The sequence below is a fragment of the Prionailurus viverrinus genome, chromosome B3, assembly GCF_022837055.1.
Source record: "Prionailurus viverrinus isolate Anna chromosome B3, UM_Priviv_1.0, whole genome shotgun sequence".
NCBI lineage: Eukaryota > Metazoa > Chordata > Mammalia > Carnivora > Felidae > Prionailurus > Prionailurus viverrinus.
Genome location: NC_062566.1, coordinates 111434818 through 111457262, shown reverse-complemented (window position 1 = coordinate 111457262; position 22445 = coordinate 111434818). Strand labels below are relative to the sequence as shown.

The window sequence follows — 22445 nt, the reverse complement described above, 5'->3', positions numbered from 1 at the left end:
GCTTAGCTTCGACCGGGGGCCTGTGTGGTCAGCGCCCCCTGTTCCCTGACTTGTATCTTCGTAGTAATCACGAAGTCCGTACAAATGAGCCTTTCAAAACTCAACAAACTGGACCCGAATGAAAGCCCACAGGAAGAACACGTATCACGTCTTCTTCCTACGGCCCTTGGCATCACTGGCATAAGACCAAGCGTGTGGCACGTACACAGGGTGAGTCAAGCTACGGTACTGGCTCCTGAGCGTTAGCGGGAGCGGCGCTGGGAAGTGCCTGTGAATTAAGCAGGGGCGAGGGAGGAGGGAGAAGCGATCAAGGTGGTGAGTGTCTGTGGATCCAGAGCTTTTCCAGACTACCTGCAAGGCAGCCAGTGTGGGGGCTGCCGTATGAATGAGTTAGAATTAGATAATCTAATGTGTGTGGAGCCCTTTAGCTCTTCAGAGAAGTGCTGTCTAAATACATAGTATTCGCATCAAAGATAATGATACGGTACTCTATTTATAGTGTGTGCTCCTACCTACCTGCCAGCTCTTTCCCAGGGATGCCGTACAGATGAATGGGCAAGATCTGGAGAATGTGCTTTGGAATCCTTGATGAAAGGCCCTCCAGGCAGACGCAGAATCTTAAATGTATTATATGACTGTCACTGTTGGTATGTTTTCTTTGATCACCCCGGAGTGTCACCGCCTTCTGTTTCAGGTGAACGACTTTGCCTGACTGTTTCGTGCCCCGAATGTCGTCAGAAAGGCAGCTGCCCACAGATGTGCGGTGTAAACAACCGTGTCTTTAACCGAGGGTTCCAGAGGTGTTCTGGGCTGGCTCCTGTCAGCTGGTCCTTGTGCCTCTGTGAGGCCAGGCTTTCCCAAGCCCATTTTATTTCCACCACCGGGACAGAAGGGTGCATGCGTTGTGCTCGAAATGCGTATTGACGGCAAACCTTCCAGCCCTGAACAGGGTGGGGAGGCGGCATTTGGAGGCAAAACAGATGTTCGGTGAAAGGGAAGCAGACCCTCTCCCACTGCCAAGCTGGGCTGGGCCAGCCAGCCAGGCCAACAGAGTGAGGGAGGGCAATCAGGGGGAGTCATTGGAGTGGGGGCTTCAGAAATTGGCACGGATTGGGACTACAAGGTCGCATTCTTGCATCTCTGGGAAAAGAAAAGATGTGGATGCGGGGCTTAGCTGTTAAGAGGAACAGCCAGGATCAGGCTAGGTGGAAGTGAATTGAAATGCTTCCTCCACTTACCTGACCTCTTGTGGAGAACTTCTCCAAGGTTGAGGAGCCTTCAGTAGGACAGATTGGCACCATTGTTTCCTCCACACAAACCCCCGTGGAGACTCGAACAAGACCCTCTCTCTTCATGAAATATGGGGTGGGATAAAAGTATGTAAGTGAACAGCCTCAGCCCCAGGAGAGAGCAAAGAGCAGTGTTGGATAGTAGTCAAGGCTGCCCTCTGAAAGGCATTCAGTAACACTGGGGAGGGCAGGTGCTGGGGCGAGATGATCCCCGTTTGTGAACAGCCTTCCTAAAACAGGCTAAGATCAATAGGCAGTGATGCGAAGTGACGAATGGTATTGAGGGGATGCTGAGTCCTCTCCAGTCCTCTCCTTTGTCTATAATTGTTCCTCAGGCCAACCATGGAGTTTGAAAATGCCCTGCCCTTGTCAAACTTCCAACCATCACACCCTCTTCTGACCTTATCCTGGAGACTAGGGAAGGAATAATCCTTTTTAAAAATATTTTTTTAAATGTTCATTGATTTATTTTGAGAGAGAGCGTGCGAGCAGGAGAGGGGCAGAGAGAGAGAGAGAGAGAGAGGGAGAGAGAGAGAATACCAAGCAGGCTCCATGCTGGCAGCGTAGAGCCTGATGCGGGGCTCGAACCCACAAACTGTGAGATCATGACCTAAGCTGAGATCAAGAGTCAGACTCTTAACCAACTGAGCCACCAGGTGCCCCGGGAAAGAGTGATCCTTTTACTGGTCGCTCCAGTTATTACTTAAACAACAGACCATCACCATACTAAGTGACATTTCTGACTGCTTATTATATGTCAGTTTCCATGCTACAAGCTTTACTTCATTGTCTCAATCCTCTCAAAACCCTTATGAGGTGGGTTTTATTATCATATCCACTTCAGACAAGGAAACCGAGACTCATAGAGACTAATTTGCCAGGTCCTAAAACTCTTGCATCCTGAATCCAGATACAGTAAAACCTTGGTTTTTGAGCATAATTCATCCTGGAAACATGCTTATAATCCATAGCACTTGTATATCAAAGTGAATTTCCCCATAAGAAATAATGGAAACTCAGATGATTCATTCTACAACTCAAACATATCCATGTAAAAATGATGACAATACTGTAATATAATACAAAATATAAAGAAAAATAAATTAACCTGTACTTACCTTTGAAAACCTTCGTGGCTGGTGTGAGAGAGACAAGAGACAGGAGGGATTGTGGGTAGGACAGCTTTCACTGTCACGGAATCACTGCTATCTATTGGCTCAAAGGAATCTTTCTTTTCATGCAACTTTAACAAGGAACTTATCCAATGACACTTGGTCTTGCCTTCTTTTGAGGATTTTGTGAAAATGTGACATTGCATTGATGATCACCCACAATCCTGCGGCAAGAGAGAGAGAACCATTGGTTCATTTATGATCATGTGACATTCGGCGTCATGTACTACTTCTGTTGCAGGACATGGTTCGTTTGTCAAGTTTAGGTTTATTAGAAATGTTTGCTGGTCTTGCGGAACACTCACAGAACAAGTTACTTGCCATCTAAGATTTTACTGTATCTCTGACCATAGGGCCCATGCTCTGAACCACTAAATGACAGAATGAATGATTGTTTTCATGGCATCAGTCACCGGAAGGAACAATGGAGAATATACTTAAATGAAGTCATGACTGAGTAATTGAAGTGACAGCAGAGCCAGGTTCTAGCCAAGGTGACTCCTTTCATGCATGTGTTGAAGGCCAGGAAGGGAGTTTAGACTTGCTTGGGAAGGGAAAGGAGAGTGATTAAAGTGACCTTTTCATAAGAATATCCCAGTGTCTGTGCTCTGAAGGGAACTGAGTTGTATGGGCAACAAGGAGTCAGGGAGACCAGCCTTAGCTCTGTCACAGTACTTGGGCGAGTGTCATCACATGGCAAGTGTTAAGGGTATAGGCTCTGCAGTCAGTCCTTGGCTCAAATTCTGGCTCCCCCACTTGGTAGTATCCATTATTCATTCATTCATTCATTCATCCATTCATTCACTGAACAAACAAACATATAGTGGGTACCATCTATGTGCCAAAGATAGTTTAGGTGCTGGTAAATAAGATGGTCACAGGGGCGCCTGGGTGGCGCAGTCGGTTAAGCGTCCGACTTCAGCCAGGTCACGATCTCGCGGTCCGGGAGTTCGAGCCCCGCGTCAGGCTCTGGGCTGATGGCTCAGAGCCTGGAGCCTGCTTCTGATTCTGTGTCTCCCTCTCTCTCTGCCCCTCCCCCGTTCATGCTCTGTCTCTCTGTCCCAAAAATGAATAAACGTTGAAAAAAAAAAAAAAAAAGATGGTCACAATTTCTGCCCTCATGGAACTTGCATTAGGTTGAGGGAAACAGGCCATATACAGATAAACAAATAAATAAACAAGATAGAAACAAAACAGGGTGATTTGATGGGTAGTAGCTGGAGAGCCAGTCACACTGGGTGGACAAGGAAGTAACATTAAGCTGAATATCTGGAGGAGGAAAGCTCCAGGCAGAGGAAACGGCTGTTGCAAAGGCCCTGGAGCAGGAATGAGGTTGATGGGTTTGAGAAAGCAGAAGGCAAACACAGCTAGGATAGAGTATCAACTGTCTTGGAGGAAGAACGGTAGAAGGTGAGCTGTGCGGAAGCAGGGTTGAGTTTTCCAGGCTTGATTAGGTTCTCAGTGTGGTTTTGGAGCAGGAAGCCCAGCAGTCAGCATTGCCTGGGAACCTGTTTGAAATGCAAATTCTTGGACCCTGACCCAGACCTCCTGAATCCAAAACTCTGGGGATGGAACCCAGCATTGTGTGTTTTATCTAGCCCTCTAGATGATTTTGAGTATGCTGGTGTCTCAGAACTCATGGGCTACATTATGCAATTTTAATTTTCGCTGAGTGCAAAGGGAACTTATTGAAGGTTTAAGGAGGGAATGTTATGATTTTCTGTTATAAATTTGTAACAGTTTATTCTGGCTGTAGAGGGGAGAATGGACTGCAACAGGGCAAGAGGAATGGAAACAGAGAGCTGGGTTGCATGGCTATTGCAAGGGTCTCAGCCAGATGTGACGGTGGTTTGCGTTGGGCAGAATGGCAGAGAGGAAAAGTGGACTGGGACCAACAAGGTCAGGGAGGCAGAAGCGGGGGCCACAGAGAGCTGGCCGCCATCTGTCCAGAGCCCAGTGCAAAGGCAATGTTCTCAGAGAAGACATTCCACACCCCCACCCCCCCACATCCTTCCCTATTGTCTAAAAATAGGGAGCGCTGTGGAGATCTGGCCTGTCCCACAGGGCAGGTGCTTCCTCAGCTAAGGAAGAACAGGTGAGGGGGAGCTGTGATGAAGTGATGGACTCTGAAAGGTTGAGGAAGTTGGCTGCCTTCCCGGAAGCCTAAAGCTGTTAGCTCCGGAGAGTGAAGTAGGAGCCCTACTTGACATCACACGCACATACATACACACTGAGTTGAGTGGGACCCGCAGTTTCCAAAAGCAAGGGTTGTGTTTTTCCGCTCATATCATGACCCACAAAAAAATCCCAGGAGAGAAATGAGGCCTCTTGCCCTCGGATACGCGCAGAGAGCGTGCATGGCTAGGGAGAAAGCAGTAAAGATAGAACAGTAAGTTAAGCCATTGAACTCAGACTCCAGTCTTTTGCTTCTCAATCTGACATTCTCTCCGTCACACCAGAAGGCACCCAATGACCACTAGGGTAGATTAGGGTCAAGGTGAGGTGGGTCCTGCAAGTGGATTGCGATATTTTGTTCGTTGTGGACTTTTGCATTAATTCTGACTTTGAAAAATGGTGCATTAAATCACTCCTCAGGGAAATGCAAATCAAAACCACACTCAGGTATCACCTCACGCCAGTCAGAGTGGCTAAAATGAACAAATCAGGAGACTGTAGATGCTGGAGAGGATGTGGAGAAACGGGAACCCTCTTGCACTGTTGGTGGGAATGCAAACTGGTGCGGCCGCTCTGGAAAACAGTGTGGAGGTTCCTCAAAAAATTAAAAATAGATCTACCCTATGACCCAGCAATAGCACTGCTAGGAATTTACCCAAGGGATACAGGAGTGCTGATGCATAGGGGCACTTGTACCCCAATGTTTATAGCAGCACTCTTAACAATGGCCAAATTGTGGAAAAAGCCTAAATGTCCATCAACTGATGAATGGATAAAGAAATCGTGGTTTATATACACAATGGAGTACTACATGACAATGAGAAAGAATGCAATATGGCCCTTTGTAGCAACGTGGATGGAACCGGAGAGTGTGATGCTAAGTGAAATAAGTCATACAGAGAAAGAAGGATACCGTATGTTTTCACTCTTACGTAGATCCTGAGAAAGTTGACAGAAGACCATGGGGGAGGGGAAGGAAAAAAAAAAGTTAGAAAGGGAGGGAGCCAAAGCATAAGAGACTCTTAAGAACTGAGAACAAACTGAGGGTTGATGGGGGGGGGGGGGCAGGGGAGAGGGGAAAGTGGGTGATGGGCATAGAGGAGGGCACCTGTTGCAATGAGCACTGGGTGTTTGTATGGAAACCAATTTGACAATAAATTTTATATTAAAAAAATAAAAAACAAATAGATAAATAAATAAATTAAAATGGTGCATTAAAATATCACTTATCCAGGGGTGCCTGGGTGGCTCAGTCGGTGAGCGTCCGACCCCGGCTCAGGTCATGATCTCGCAGTCTGTGAGTTCGAACCCCGCATCGGGCTCTGTGCTGACAGCTCAGAGCCCGGAGCCTGTTTCTGATTCTGTGTCTCCCTCTCTCTGACCCTCCCCTGTTCATGCTCTGTCTCTCTCTGTCTCTCAATAATAAATAAAGGTTAAAAAAAACTACCACTTATCTGATTGCTGATCAAGGGTTTGGCGTACCCTTAAATTCTGCACCATGCCTCACTTGCCCCTCCCACCCCGGTCCTGGTCCTGGATCTGTTACTCTCTATTCTGTATCAGCCTCTTCTGTTGACCATCAGCAGAATGTCAGAGCTTTAAACACAAAGCAAATAGGATTTTTATTCCCCTTACCCTTGTGAAAATCTCAGCTTCTGCCTTTAGACTGTGTCCTCCAAGAAGATTGCCTACTACGTTCCTGACAAGATCGCCAGGTTCTGTGAAATTAGCAGCAGGCTAGGTTGTCACATCAGAGCAGGGGACACAGTGCTCAGCACTCCTGCAGCTGAGATGGAGCTGGGACTCAGGCCCTCTGGCTCTCAACCTTGACGGCCTGGGCCCCGTTTTGCCTCTGTGTGGTACAAAACAAGAATTTGCCATTTGGCTGGCAGAAGAAGGGAAGAGCCCTTTCCAGTGAACTGGAAAACGGTTCATTCAGAAGTCTTACAGGCAGAAATTTCTAACAACTCCTTTGGGACCCACAACACAATACACTCACACGGTGACAATGGCTGACATGTCACCGGTGTGCTGTTTCCTCACCCAGAGCCGCTGCTACACTGCACAACCCCAGGGGGCGGCATTCCCGCTGCCTTGTGTGTGAACAGAGCCACCGCCGTTGTTCAAGGCTGCGGCTTCGCCTTAGTTTAGTCCCTGATTGATTCAGTCAAGAAAATGTCTGTAGAATAAGCTCATCTTCCATGTAGTTAAGTCTCTAATTGAAGGATTTTCTCCCCCCAGCCCGGGGACGGTAATCTTCCCAGAACTTGTTATTCACTGGGATCTCTAGAAATTATGCACCAACAGTATGGACTTTATATGTGCTCTAGTGGACAGGGAATTAAGGAGGACGTAAGGAGCTTTGACAATGTTTGACTCAGGTCCTTAGAAACCAGCCCTTCTCTCTTCCTAATTACTAGAAGGTTTTTCTTGGATCTGAAGTTTCATGTCCATACAATATAGTCTTCTCTCTTTTCTGCTTGGATCAGAATCATTTTTTTTTAAGCTTTATTTTTGAGAGAAAGAGAGAGAGAGCATGAGTGGGGGAGGAGCAGAGAGAGGGAGACACAGAATCCAAAGCAGGCTCCAGGCTCCAAGCTGTCAGCACAGAGCCTGACGCGGGGCTCGAACTCACGAACTGTGAGATCATGGCCTGAGCCGAAGTCAGACGCCCAACCGACTGAGCCACCCAGGCACCCCGGATCATAATCATTCTTTAAAAATAAGGGGCGCCTGGGTGGCTCAGTCGGTTAAGCGTCCGACTTCAGCTCAGGTCACGATCTCGCGGTCTGTGAGTTCGAGCCCCGCGTCGGGCTCTGTGCTGACAGCTCAGGGCCTGGAGCCTGCTTCGGATTCTGTGTCTCCCTTTCTCGCTGCTCCTCCCCCGTTCATGCTCTGTCTCTCTCTGTCTCAAAAATAAATAAACGTTAAAAAAAATTAAAAAAAAAAATGAGATCCCTGGGGCACCTGGGTGGCTCAGTCATTAAGCATCCGACTGTGGCTCAGGTCATGATCTCACAGTTCGTGAGAGTAACTGGACAAGGCCCTTACAGAGACTACTTTCAAGAAGGCCAAATTCTCCCCCTAACATACAGTGGAACTTCCTAACCCTCACTCCACCCCATCATGCTCCCATTCACCTGCACACACGCACAATCAGGAACATGAAGCACTCCCCGCCACAGTGCAGCGAAGAGGGAGAGAAATCTGTCTCACGACTTCAAGAGATGAGAGCACTCTTGTAATTGGACAATGCACGAGCACATTAATTTTCCCAGTATGCGAGCACGCGCGCGCGCGCCCACACCCACACACTGTCATCTTTGCCTGGTGGCCGTGAGAAGTAGTCAAGCTTAGGAGCCTCCTTGAGGTCTGTGATATGGTCAAAGCAAGACTGACCTGGGGCTGCCTGCGGCACGTGAGTAAGCTGATTTCCTCTATTGAGATAGTACATTTCCTAGAGCTGAATAGCACCCCCTACCTTGTGGAAATACCACACAAGCAAAGGGAAGCAGCAAAAGGGATGTTTTCTGTGCACGTTCACATCACGAGAGTGTAAGATTCATGAGAGCAGGAACATGCTTCCGATAAATAATGAGTGGGTGTGTTCCCGGGGGTGGTGGGTGGTAGGATTCCTTAGTCCTGGTTTTCTCCAAGGAAAGAATTCAGTCAAGAGACTCAACAGAGAATTAAAGTAGCAAAGGGTTTTTGTTTGTTTTACAGTTTATTTATTTTGGGGCACCTGGGTGGCTCAGTCGGTTAAGCGTCCGACTTCAGCTCAGGTCATGATCTCACAGTTCGTGGGTGCAAGCCCCATGTCGGGCTCCGGGCTGACAGCTCAGAGCCTGGGGCCTGCTTCGGATTCTGTGTCTCCCTGTCTCTCTGCCCCTCCCCCACTCACGCTCTGTCTCTCAAAAATAAATAAACGTCGAAGAAAAATTTTAAAAATTAAAAAAATACATAAAGTTTATTTATTTTGAGAGAGAGATAAAGAGCATGTGTGCAAGCTGGGGAGGGGCAGAGAGAGGGGAGGACACACAGTCTCAAGCAGGCTCCTTGCTGTCCCCTGAGCCGAAATCAAGAGTTGATGCTTAACCGACTGAGCCAGCCAGGTGCCCTGCAAATGGTTTTTTATTTAGCAGAAAGCGATAGTACACTCCAGAAGCAGAGAAGCTTGCTGACCTTAGGGCAGGTGGCAGCTTGCAGAGTTTCTCATTGTGTTCTTTTATGGGTTGTTTTTTTTTTTTTTTGGTCTCCTCTCCTCCATTTTGTTATCATTGCTCCACCATTGAGTCTGCCTTGGTTTCTTCCCTTCCAACCTTTTGTGTCATCTTCCCATGAGCCTCCTAAGCACAACCCACTGGGTGGGGGTGGGAGGCCAAACCACAATACAAATGGTATTGTAATGATATAATAGCCTCAGGGTTACTAGTGGATACGTGTGCATAAGTTTCTTAAGTGTGCATGATCCAAAGTTGGGCAGGTCTCTGTAGCCTGTATCTTCTGCCTATCAATCTGTGCTAAACTGCAAAAGGGGTTGGTATAAGGGAGATGGGGCTGTGTTTGGGCAGAGACCAGGTGGTGCCTGGAAGTTGTCCATGTGTTATGCTCCTTTCTCTCCTTCTCCTCTTGTCTATTTAATTGCCTAGTCTAACAGGTGAATGGATGGATGGATGGATAAATCAGGAGCCATCTATCCAGCAAGCATTTTGGAACTCTGTACCCAGACCTGACCTAAGCCCTGAAGAAGAACCAAAGAAGGAGGTGGGAGCAGGACATATTCCGAGCCCTTGAAATCCAGCCTAGCTCTGGAGGCAAGATAATTACTTGTGAAGCTGCCAGGAAATGCATCAGGCAATACATGATTAGTCTAGTGCAATAGTCAAAACCTTAGAGCCCAGCATGGGCTGGATATTCAAGAGCCTCCTCCAGATCTAGGCGGTACCTAGGTAATATTTAATGGAATAAGGGGAACCTAGATAGGTAGAGAGGAGGGCAGGCTATCCCAAACTCCCTAATGTGGCTCATAGGGCCCTCTATGTCCTTGACCTTGCCTTCTCTCCTGACTCATCTATTCCCACTTCCTCCCTCTCACTCTTGGTGCTTTAGCCAAACTGAATTCATTTCATCACCTTGAAGCCACCATGTATATTTTCATCACCAAGCCTTTGCACATGGCATCTCCTCTCTCTGGAAGACTCTTTCTCCTCCTCTTGGCCAAACCAACTTGAATCTTCATTCAGGACTCTGCTGAAATATCCCTTCCTCTGGTGAGGCCATTCTAGACCATGTGCTTCCTCAGCTCTATTTTTCCCCTATCGTCACACTGATCACATTTTACTGTAATCATTTGGTTAATTCCCATTACACAGAACTCTTAAGGCAGAAATTCTTGCTTGAGAATCATGTCTGACATGCACTAGGTGCTTAATAAATACTTACTGAGTGAAGCATTTTATTATACAGTTTAATGCAGCTTCATTAAGTGGTTTCATTATTCAGTGTTATCGTTATGAAGGAATAGATGGATGGATGGATGAATAGATGGGTCCATAGAGCGATGGATGGAGGAAGGAAGGGAGAAAGGGAGAGAAGAAGGAATATCTCCAGGGTGAGCAGAAGCATGGCATGTTTTGAGCATAATGAGGAGAATTGAAGTGTAGAGTTTGTGTGGGGAAGTGTGAGAAGATAAAGGGATGGATGGATGGATGGACAGACACTACAGAGAGCTTTCAATTCCTGGGATGAAGGGTTCAGTCTTTATCCTCTATGAAAGAATGGAGAGAATAAAAATTTATTATGTAAAATATTTTCTACTGTAGAGCTGCCCTACAAGGCCTGACAGCTTTCAGAAGAAAGGATGCCTATTTTAGAAGACTGCTTTTCTGGGGTGCCTGGGTGACTCAGTCAGTTAAGCATCCCACTTCAGCTCAGGTCATGATCTCACAGCTCGTGGGTTCGAGCCGTGCACCAGGCTCTATGCTGATAGCTCAGAGCCTGGAGCCTGCTTCAGATTCTGTCTCTCTCTCTCTCAAAAATAAATAAACATTAAAAAAATGTTTTTTCTAAGAAATAAAAGTTCCATCACTTTGCCCTGACCTTTGGGAAACAGAGTGAGTGGGCCCTTTGGGGATTTTGGTACCGCTTTGCCTCTGACCATATCCTAAAGCCTAGATCTGTAACCATACAGTCATCTCAGATGTGCTTTTCCCTTCAGCCACAGGTAAGAAGCTCTTCAGGCATTGGGGAAGTGGATATTTGGGAGAGCAAGTGAATCAGTCATGAGCTGCAGTGCCCAGTTATGAGCCCAGACATTCCAGAATGGACAGAGTGACCACCAAATCATCAAACTTGTGGGTATGTGCCCATGGACATGCCCAGCAGTCAGGAGTTAACTAAAAGTGGAGACAAAATGTTCCTACAGTTTTGCCTAGGGGAAGCCGTATCTTTGTGGGTTTTCTCTGATCAGCTCAGGTAGTCATAGCTATAAAGAAGCTACAAGCAGCTTGGAAGGGTCCAGAATAGATGCCAAAGAGCAGAGATCATGTGCATGCTCCTCCATGCACACCCAAACCCCCTCCCTCCCAATTTGCACCTCCCTGCCTGCCCACCCTCCCACCCACCTGCCCACCCGCCCCCCAAGTTGTAGTAAGTTCTTCAGCAAAATCCATCTCTCTGCCTCAGCCTGTCCCATGTGGCTGTTGGTTCCGGTATGTGTGTGGAGTAGTGAGTGAATCACACAAGAGTCTGCCAAGCAGGGCTGCTGCTTACAGTTGTGCAGGCTGTGCATTGCATAAAGACCCTTGAATGGAGGCTAAAAATCCAACCAGTTCTCTCCATGCCAAGCCCAGCACCATGTGTGGCTATGCAAGCCAGAGGAAGGCGCCCTGCCCTTGCCAGGCTGTGTATCTCCAGGGCTGTATCTTTTCTCCATTTTGTACAAAGGTGCTGTAGAGCCTAGCAGTGGCCCTGCCATCAGGACAAAGTATTCTGATTACAAAATAGATACAGTAAGACAGTTTCAAGAGATCATTTGGCTCAGTTCCTGACTTTGTAAAATAAGCAAGCCTCCCATATTCCTTGTCTATTGTTGTGTAACACGTTGTCCGTAAACTGAGAGGCTTAACACAATATCCATTTAGTATCTCACAGTTCTGTAGTTCAGAAGTTCTGGTACTGTGTGGCTAAGTTCTCTGCTCAGGGTCTCACAAGGCTGAAATCAAGATGTTGGCTGAATTGGGCTCCTGTCTGGAAGCTCTGAGGAAATGCCTGCCTCCCAAGTTCACTCAGGTTGTTGACAGAATCCTATTTCTTGGGGCTTTGAGCCTGAAGGTCTCATTCCTTGCTGTCATTCAGGGACCACTCTGCTGCTGAAGGCTGCCTGCATTCCCGCTCATGTGACACCCTTCATCTTTAAACTGGAAACAATGTGTTGAGTCTTTCTCATGGTTCAAATCTCTGGCTTCCCCTTCTTCTTGGGCCAGAGAAAGCTCCCTGCTTTTAAGGGCCCATGTGATGGAACCAAGCCCACCTGGATAATCTCCTTATTTTAAGGTCAACAATATACCATAATCATATAACATTATGGGAGTGATATTTCAACTGTGCTATATAATATACTGTATCATATAACATTGTGGAAGTTTGCCAGAGTTTATTCATGGGTTCCAGGGATTAGGACAGAACATCTTCAATGGAACTTTTAGAAATTTGACCTACCACAGCTTCCTCACCCACCCACATTCCTTTTAAAAGCCAAATCTCTGTTTTATTCCCAAATTTTTAAATTCTAGTGAGTTAACATACAGTGCAATATTGGTTTCGGGAGTAGAATTCAGTGGTTCATCACTCACATACAACACCCAGTGCTCATCGTAACAAGTACGCTCCTTAGTACCCATCACCCAGCTAGCCCATCCCTCCACCCATCTCCCTCCATCCACCCTTTGTTCTCTATCATTAAGAGTTTCCTATGATTTGTTTCCCTTTTTCCCCCTCCTATAGTTCATCTGTCTTGTTTCTTAAATTCCATGTATGAATGAAACCATATGGTATTTGTTTTTCTCTGACTTGTTTCGCTTAGCATAATACACTCTAGCTCCATCCACGTCAGTGTAAATGGCAAGATTTCATTTAAAAGCCAAATCTTCCAGTCTTTCTTCCAAAGGCTTGTTTGAATAAATCCAGTCATACCTTACTTTATCAGATAGTTACCCATTTTGAGGAAACACTAGCATGGGTAAAATCTTTTGTAAATCAATCAGAACCACCTTTTGTCATCCTAACATCTCTTAAACACTTTAGTAGACTCTGACACTGTCAGTGGTGTGCTGGAACGAAATCCTACTAGTTCATAACAGCTTATTGTTAAATGTTTGGAAATTTTGCGAGTTGGTTATTAAAACTTAGTAGCTTGAAATTGACTACAGTGGGAGTATGTACTCTATGGAAGGCGTATGCCACAAATCAGAGTTCCTATTTTTTTTTTCTCCCCCAGACAGCTGGTTTACCAGTATACCACTGGGTATGGACCTTTACAGGTCATCTACTTGACTTTCTATAGCATGCAGGAGTCCTTTCCATGACCATTTTCATGCATGGTCACCAACCTACTTTTTAATACCACCAGGAATGGGGCAGCCACTCCCTTATAAGCCAGTTCATCTTATTGATGTGATGATACTTGGTAGAGTCGAAGCCTGCCTCTCTGCCAACGGCCTCGGTGCTTTGGAAACAGTATTTGTGACAGCCCCAGAATCATTTGGAGTGGTGTCATCTTCTGCAACAGACCTCTCTCCCATGGGTCCACACATCAGACCTCATTTAGAAGCACAGTCTTGAGACCCACACTGAGTTCAAATCCCAAGTCTGCCCCTTATTTAGCTATGGCCTTGGGCAAGTCTCTTAACTTTTCTGAGCGTCCAGGTCCTCAGCTATAAAATAGAGATAAAAATAGTATCTAATTAATTGGTTATGGTCAACATTCAATGAGATAGTACACGAAGAGAGAATAGCACCTTACCTGGCACGTTCCTATCTCACAGGTTTGTCGTGAGGATTAATTTACTAATATAAGTAAAGTGTCTGAAGAGGACAGTGCCTGGCATGAGGCGAGCACCATATAAATATTAGTAAATTAATTTGAAACTTGGTTTCTAGACCCTTCACCATACTAGTCACCCTACTCTGGGTGCACTCCAATTTCCCCCTCAAAATGTAGTCTCAAAATGGACCTGGTAACTCCAGCCTTTGGCTGAAACGCTAGCCTTTGATTCCAGCCTCCTTCTCCCTGACTGGCACTAACATTTGAGAAGCTCTCTTATTTTCCCAAAGTTTTTAATAGAATCAGAGAGACTTCTCCAAGGAGTCTTGGGCCCTAGACCAACACTAGCATGGGGGTGTACTGGTTGCTTGTTAGAAATGCAGGATCTCAGGCACACCCTGGACCTACTTAATCCGAATCTGCATTTTAACAAGATCCCAGATGATGCATAGGCACATCAAAATTTGAGAAGCACTGTTTTGGGGACCCGTTGGACACCTGTTTTCAAGAGGAAATCAATCAGGGCACTATAAACCTTTTCATGAGACAAGGAATCTTTCCCCCAGACCTTGGTAAGGGCGAGGGGAATGTCAGTGTTGGGCTGTCAGGGTGTGGTTGGAGATGGGAGGGGCTTTTCTGCCCCAAATCAGGGCCAGAAACCTGCCAGGGGAAGAGGAGGGGTCTGCTCTGGTGCCTAACTAGAGAGAGAAAGAAGACTTAAAATATCTCAACACAGAGATGTGAGGCTTCTGAATGCTGCCCCAGAAAAGCTGAAAAGTCCACGGTCAGCTCTGTCCCACAGCCCCGGCTCAAGGAAGCTTTCTGAGCATTAGCTGGCCTGGAGCAGCCAGGATACATTTAGAAACAATGAAAAAGGACCCTTCTCGATGTGGTAAAGAGTCATTTAGTAGAAATCAGAAGGGAAGAAGTCACAAGTCAGAGACTATTTAGAGACTACTTCTAGCAAGGGAGGCCAAAGGGTTAGGAAGCCACCTACTCACCAACGTAATGCAGATCCGCATGTTAACCTTAATTCTCACCTGCCGCCTGGATTTAAATGGGAGACCTCTGTGGTTCCTCACTGTGGCCACAGCTCAGGGCTGGCATCCAGAGTTGATCCACCTGCTTGTAGGAAACAAACTGTGGGAGTAATAAGGTACATGTGCTAAAATCCCAGTTCTGCTGGGTACGAGCTGTGTGACTCTGGGAAAGTTACTGAACCTCTCTGAGAATTTGTTTTCTCCTCTTTAGAGTGGAAGCAATAATACCTATGTTATTCGGCTGACGTGGGAATGAAATAAGAAAGTTCCCATGGTGTTGAGATTGTAAATGTATATATTATCTTAGATTCCTTCCTTGTATAAAGCCAAATCCACAGGGCCCTCCTCCAATACAGTATTCACCCTTCAACAAAGAAATGCTGCCTCCTCTCCCTTTCACCCTAAAGGAACTCAGTGGCTAAAGAGCGCCTTTCCCTTGGCAGTACCCTGAGGACCAGAGGCCTGATTTGGAATTGGGTGTCCTCAAGGCAAAGGAATGTTCTGAGAGGCCAGCCAGGCAGCCCAGAAGTGGGTTTCCTAATCCCTCTGTTGTTGGTGGGAGATTCCCCTGGGGACATCTTTTCCGAGCAGTGTAGCCCGGTCTTAGCTGGACGTGCTACGTGCTTTGGCTCCTCCCTCAGCAGAAAGTTGGAAGGAGAAGCAGGGCAGGTCAGAGCCCTGCCCAGCCTCACCCCATGCATTCAGTCCCGGCTTGTTGTTGTAGAGCTTCTCCCATAGACAGACAAATGGAGCGGGCTAGTCAGCTCAGGGTTTAGATGGATGACATTGGGCTTCTGGTCTCTTTGTCCCTCTGGAAATCCTTAGGCGTTCTATCAGAATAGCCTTTTGTTGTTGATCCTAATGAGTGTTTGCTGCAAAGAGGTAGAGACGATGGGGAGGAAAGATACTGAAGGAGGTCACATGGCCGTGGAAGGCCTCTCCTAGGCCTTCCATGCTTACGTGGAGACCCAAAGGTTGAGGGTAAGGACAGACCCAGGCACAGAGAACAAGCAAGGACGATGGCCAAAGTGGGAAGGGGCTTGATTTAAGGAACAGAAGCGGGGGCACCTGGGTGGCTCAGTTGGTTAAGCATCCGACTTCAGGTCAGGTCATGATCTCACGGCTTGTGCGTTTGAGCTCTGCATCGGGCTCTGTGCTGACAGCTCAGAGCCCACAGCCTGCTTTGGATTCTGTCTCTTTTTCTGCCCCTCGTCCCCCCTCAGATATAAATACACGTAGAAAATGTTTTTTAAAAATTGAAGGAACAGGAAGAAAGACCAGTGTATCTGGGTCTCACAAGCAAGGGGAGAACGTTATGAATGGAATCATTAAGGTCACCAGCAGCTGATGATCTAAGATACTATAGACCATGGTAAGGACTTTGTATTTATTCCAATTACAGGGGTGTGATGGGACTCAGATTGCATTTTTTAAAAATTTTTTTTAACGTTTTTATTTATTTTTGAGACAGGGAGAGACAGAGCATGAACAGGGGAGGGTCAGAGAGAGGGAGACACAGAATCTGAAACAGGCTCCAGGCTCTGAGCTGTCAGCACAGAGCCCGACGTGGGGCTTGAACTCACGGACCGTGAGATCATGACCTGAGCCGAAGTCGGCCACTTAACTGACTAAGCCACCCAGGCGCCCCCAGATTGCATTTTTAATGGACAATCCTGGGTTGTTACGGGGTTAGGAATTGAAGGAAGCGGCAAAGGCAGGGATCTCTCTTAGGAGGCTATTACCAAGTTCAAGGGAGAGGCAATGTTGTTTTGCTCTAGGTCTTGGTAGCAGAGGGAAAGATGGTGGCAGGTGTATTAGGGTTGAGGTGGGGTCGAGAGGGAAGGGTGAGGAAAAGGAAAGGATCAGGGGTGATCCCAGGTTTGGATAGACGATGTTGCTGTTGACTGAAATGAGGAAGAACACGCCTGGAAAGAGAACTCAAGACCTGGCTGGTGATTCTCACTCAGTTTAAATGTTCTTGTGGCTTCATTTGGGTTGGGCAGAAGCGAAAGCTTACTTGGTTTTCTAGAGCTGGAAGGGATTTCTCATGCTTCCAGGCAAGGTAACGCCTTAACTCCAAACAGATGTGATGCCTTCCCCGTAACTGATCTGAGTGAGGGAGTCTCACACCCCGTCTCCTCCCCTCACTACACCCTCCAGCCAGTGGCCCCAGCCAGCTACCCTCACTTCCTTATGCCACCACTAATGTCTGTCCTCATTGCCCTGTCTTCCACTGAGTTGTCGATGGCATCTCTTATTCTATTTATCCGTTCACTAAAAATCACAAGCACAATGTCTTATGACATGTGGTCTGTCCAGCCCAGAGCTTGTTGCTGACAAGGCCACAATTTGAAAAATGTGAGTCAGTATCTATGCTCTCGCCCTTAACATTACAAGCCCCTCTAAGAGCTCATTTGGGGTCGATCATCCTGCATTAGCCAGTCCTTTCTTGACCTGACTTCTGTCCAACCTGTACCATGTCTTGGGTCACCAGTTCTATGTATTGATTTCCCCTTATTTTCTGCCTTAATGATTGGAGATATAATACTTTCAGACACCAAATTGGGGTCATATTACTTTTAAGGAATAATAGTTGCTATTTAGGAAACACTAAGGATCATGCACCCCACCAAGCACTTCACATGCGTTATCGGGGTGGGAGGGAGGGGAAAGTGGGTGATGGGCATGGAGGAGGGCACCTGTTGGGATGAGCACTGGGTGTTGTATGGAAACCAGTTTGGCAATGAATTTCATATTAAAAAAAAAAAAAGAACGCTCTGAAGTAGATATTCGTACTCTGCTTTACATATGAGACTTGAAGAGCCTTAGCAAGTTGTCCAAGGTCACCCAGCTAGTGAGAATTGGAGGCTGGATTTGATCTCAGGTCCTCGTCTCTAATACCAGTGCCGCTGCTCTCAAGGAAGAAAGGCCAAAGAGGCCTCTCAGAGCTTGAACGTTCATGCTTTCTGTGGTGGCCAGCCAGGATTGTATGGGATAGGGATGGGTGTGGGTTTGGAGTCTTTGATTTTGAAACAGTGGGCTGGCGGGGGCCAGGATGTATTAGTAACTGCTATTAATTCACTTCAGGAACGACAGACCTACATTTGTTTCTGTAGGATCCACAATGTGGACAGAGGAAGCTCTGTAGACATCCAGCACTCTTAACAGTGACTCAGGAAAGCTTGGGAGAGCAGAGAGGTTGTCCCAAGTCAGAGTATAAAGATATTCCTACTTTATATGAAAATAAAGGCATGTGCTGAAGGCCTCAGCCTCCTCAACAAAGGGCAGGCCTCGGGCCCCCCAAGTCTGAGAGAGCGCATGCCCAGGGGCTCCTGTGTGCATCCCTTCATCCCGCTGCTGAGGGGAGACTCAGCTGCATGTGCGCCCCTCCACCAGTGTCCCATACCCTCTGCGAAAGGCCTCAGGTGGAGTCTGGTCCTGAAATGTCCCCATTATTAAGCAAAGGTTGGGAGAGGCCCAGGTCCATCTTTGTTTTTAAAGCTTTTAGTAATAGAAAAAGAAAGAAAGAAAGAAAGAAAGAAAGAAAGAAAGAAAGAAAGAAAGAAAGGGAGAGAAAGAGAGAAACAGGGAAGGAAGGAAGGAAGGAAGGAAGGAAGGAAGGAAGGGGGAGGGAGAGAAAAGAAAAGAGAAAAATGCAAATCAGGACTACTAAAATTGGTTTATATTTTTCAATGTTTAAATTAATGAAACATCTCTTAACATAAAAACAATATAATTGTGTTAGTCACAAAATCACCGTAGGATTTATAAGGCAGCCGTGATTCGGAGCATCCTAGAGTTAATGTGATCCAGTCAGCGCACCCCTGGGGCTGCCGCGTTCATTTGCAGGTAGCCTTGTAGTTTCTGCACCCAGTTATGAATTACCAGAATGCGTGACTTGAGCCACATGGCCCTCCTGGCTTCCCCGTGGTAGTCACTGCCACAGAGAAAGGGAAAAGTCCTTCTATTTCCAGGCAAGACTCCCACAGGCCATTGTGCCCCCCCATCCGTGTCCCTTCTATAATATGAGCCTTTCAGACCAACACCTGCTCATTTCAAAAGTCAAAAACTTAAAAAAAAAAAAAATTCTCTCTTGTCCTCAAAGCAAGAGGGTTAAGGAAACAAACACTACAGAGGACCTAAGTGCTTGAGCTGTGATATATCTTTAATTCAGTGCTCTGACGACTGCCCTGGGATGCTGTAAGCATTATTTAGCCTGTTTGTGTATCAGTTACGTTATTTGTCCAGGGTTATGTGGCATATCTCAGATTAGAACCCAAAACTTTTGACTTTCCAGTCTTCGAGTCTGACCATGCCACGAAGCCACACAAAGCCTAAGAGGAGCCCAGTGAACCTGGAAGGGGGTCTGGGGCAGCCCCTCTCCTCTGTGCCCTCGTGGTGTTGGGGACACACTTCGACCTTTCTGGATCTTTTCACTGTTTTCATTCTCTTCCTGTTCCTTCTCCCAGCTGGCTGGCCCCCCACTGTGCTCCTTGCTTATGATACTTATTTTTCCATCCACAGCAAAACAATTCACATCAAGGTAATTGATGATGAGGCGTATGAGAAAAACAAGAATTACTTCATTGAGATGATGGGCCCCCGCATGGTGGATATGAGTTTTCAGAAAGGTGTAGTACCCTGTCCTCCACACTAACGTTAACATTCTTCTCTTCCCTCCTCTTCTGGTTCTTCCTGTCTCCAATCCGTTTGTCTTCTCTTCCCCTTTCTTCTACCTCTCTGGTTCACGTTCCTTTGTTTTCTTTCTTGTTCTCTCTTTTCCTTTCTTTCCACCTCTCCCTCTCCCCTCTCTGATCCTAGCTCTGTCCTAACACCTGCCAGCCTGTCACATGGTATCCATAAGAAGGATGTTCAAGAGTCGGTGGTAGTTTTTGTGGGATGGGGAAATGGATATGGGGGAAAACAGAGAGTGGGGAGAGAGAGAGAGAAAGTCAGAAGCCCAGAGTATTATATGTGCGGCTCTCTGCTTCTCCTGGATGGCTTTATATATGGGAAAGAAAAAGACCATATAGCACAGCACCAGCAGGAGGGCAGCACTTGAGAAACTGGCCCAGATGCTCAGCACAGATGTCCATGGGCAGACATTGAGAATCAATGTATTTGGACTTGGGTTCTATTTGTGGTTCATCCCATTCCCCAAAGCAGCCCTTAGGAGCCATCCTTTTCACCATAGTCCTTTTGTCAAGGTGTGTTTCTCTCTCTGACCTTGATTGAGCTGAAAGTACAGGTTTGAGCTCCAGGTCTAGGTCGCAGGCCTACCTGTTGGACTCTGTTTTCCCTGCAAAGAGCATCCAGGTATGGTGGCAGACGAGCTAGAATAGTGGGAGAGGGGATTCTGACTTGAGTGGAAGCTTTCCCAAAAGATCACAGGATTTCTCAGAGTAGATGGAGCCTTTGACTTCAATGTAAATGGCCACACACATATCCCAGACTTCCAATGGGCAGGTCAGAACATCCTCTTCTGGACAGACCATCTATGTAGAGGGGAGCGGCCAGTATTCGGGGAAGCATTCCTTCCCTGGCAGGGCCATCAATCGTGTCCCTCCAGGCCATGCCCTTGGTCATAGAGCACCCCATTTCCAACCCACAGCAGAGTCCCTGCAGGGGAAAAACTGCCAGGCTCCTATTTCTTAGACAGCCCGAGGTTCCCATATCTAGAGCCTAGAGAGAGGTTCCTAGAAAATTCTTCTTGTTAGTCATTTAGCTTTGTCTTTTGTCTACTCAGCAAGGCATGTAAAGGTGTCCCAAAATAGTACCAAAAAGGGTGACTGAAAATGTACTTGTGAAACACGCACACACAAAACACAAACACACACCAAATCTTGTGTTCAACAAACCATCTCAGATCAGTCTACCACTTTATATAGATGGCAAAGCTGAGCACGTCTTCAGAATGGAAGGGGAACATCAGAGGCTCTGATTATACATCTTAGGTTATTGTTTGTTAGCACCTCTTTGCCCTTTAGAGAGCATTTAGGTCCCAGGCCAAAACCAAAGCAAGCAGAAAAGAAAAATCATGGCTCACTACTGAGGCCCGCCAACCCCACTGTGGTTCCATGAAGGACCAAGATGGGAAAGAAAAATCATGGCTCACTACTGAGACCCACCAACCCCACTGTGGTTCCATGAAGGACCAAGATGGGGATGATCCAGGCCCCATAGCAACTTCTCCCATGACAGCAGGGCTGAACCAGCGTCATGCCAGTCTTCGGAGGGGAGTGATTTTCAAGGAAACTTTGCTTCCCTGAATGATTTGTTTTTAAAAGACACAACATGCTTTGTTGAGATAACCCAGAAATGAATCGGAACCTCCATCACCTTTTCCCCCAGAGCCCAGATAATCAGCATTTAAGGAAGCCAGCCTTGGGACATATCACCCTATGTGATAGAAGTATAAAGGTGATTTAGAATTTGATGACTTCTATCATTTTCTTTACATTTTCCCAGGAGTGCATCAGCCATAAATATTAAAGCAGTCCTATATCATATTGTAGTTAATACATACTTATTTTAGTTCCCACCACTGAAGCCCTGAGGTAAAGAATGACAAAGATAATAGAATTCTGCCTTCCTTTCTCTCTCTCGCTGTCTCTCTCTCTCGTTTCCCTTCCTCATAAATACTTTAAAATTTTCTTTATGAGGCTCACATAAGAAGTGAGTATAGACACAAGGAAGGAAAACGAGACCCCAGCTAGGCACTGTTGACACATTTCCTGTTGTAGAAGAATCATTTCCAATGGGCCGGTAATTTACCTGCTTCCCAAAGAAATGCCAGTTACCATGTGACACCCAATGGAATGCGCTGCCTGACTCACCTCCTACTAACTATCAGCAGGATCTAAACTGACTCCTTCCCACCATCACCCCCTTTTTCCTTCCCCTTTCCCTCCTGTCCCCCTGGAACCCTTCCTTTGCCCACTTTTCCTTGTCCCCTGGCTCCCTTTCCTTCATACCCAGAAGGACAACTACGACCAAGGAGACAAGAAAAGCTGAGACCATTTTTTTTATATGAGAAATATACAATCCACCATAGTCCCGTCAAATGCCACCATGGCGGGACTGGGCTGCATGTACCAGGAGTGATGGGGAATGATTTTAAAGGCTGTGCTCCAAATGACAAACCAACCTACCGACCCAGTCGACACACTCTCTCTCTTGTTGTCCCTACAGGAAAACCATAAGGGTTAAAATAGTAGATGAGGAGGAATACGAAAGGCAAGAGAATTTCTTCATTGTCCTTGGTGAACCGAAATGGATGGAACGTGGAATATCAGGTGTGAGATTCTTTAAAAAACAAAACAAAATAAAACGACAACAACAAAAAGAAAGATAAAAAAAATTTAACTGAAAAGCAACAGCAGCAAAAAGCAACTCTATTTTTCTCCCCCCATTTTCTTCCCTTTTCCTTTTTCCTCTTTTTGACCAATGGACTTTTTTATTCTTTTCCCTCCTGTATTCTCGCTCTCACCCTGTTTCGGTGTCATCTCTGCCTTCTTAGCCTTAGCTGATTACCAAGTCCTCCTTTCCCACCTTCTGGACAGCGCTGCAGCCTGAACTCCTCATTACCCTACTGAGTTACTTCCTTCCGCCTTGTGCTCCAATGATCTGATCACCACTGTCCCCTGCACTCTCCCCCACAGCCCCCACACATACATGTAACCTGTAAATGTGGAAACTCCTTGGTGGGTGGGGAGGAGAAGAAAAA

General features: G+C 46.5%; 1 protein-coding gene across 8 annotated transcripts in view; it reads left to right on the top strand.

Moving 5' to 3' along the window:
- SLC8A3 (solute carrier family 8 member A3) overlaps positions 1-22445 on the top strand; it is a 122753-nt gene that overhangs the window by 86374 nt on the left and 13934 nt on the right. For 5 of the 8 annotated variants that reach the window (XM_047863328.1, XM_047863329.1, XM_047863331.1 and 2 more), the window contains exon 2: positions 21911-22014. In XM_047863328.1, coding sequence (XP_047719284.1) covers positions 21911-22014 — 104 coding nt within the window. Of the gene's footprint in view, positions 1-19243; positions 19351-21910; positions 22015-22445 lie in introns of all 8 variants that reach the window. The other 3 variants (XM_047863332.1, XM_047863335.1, XM_047863333.1) reach the window with 1 other exon arrangement.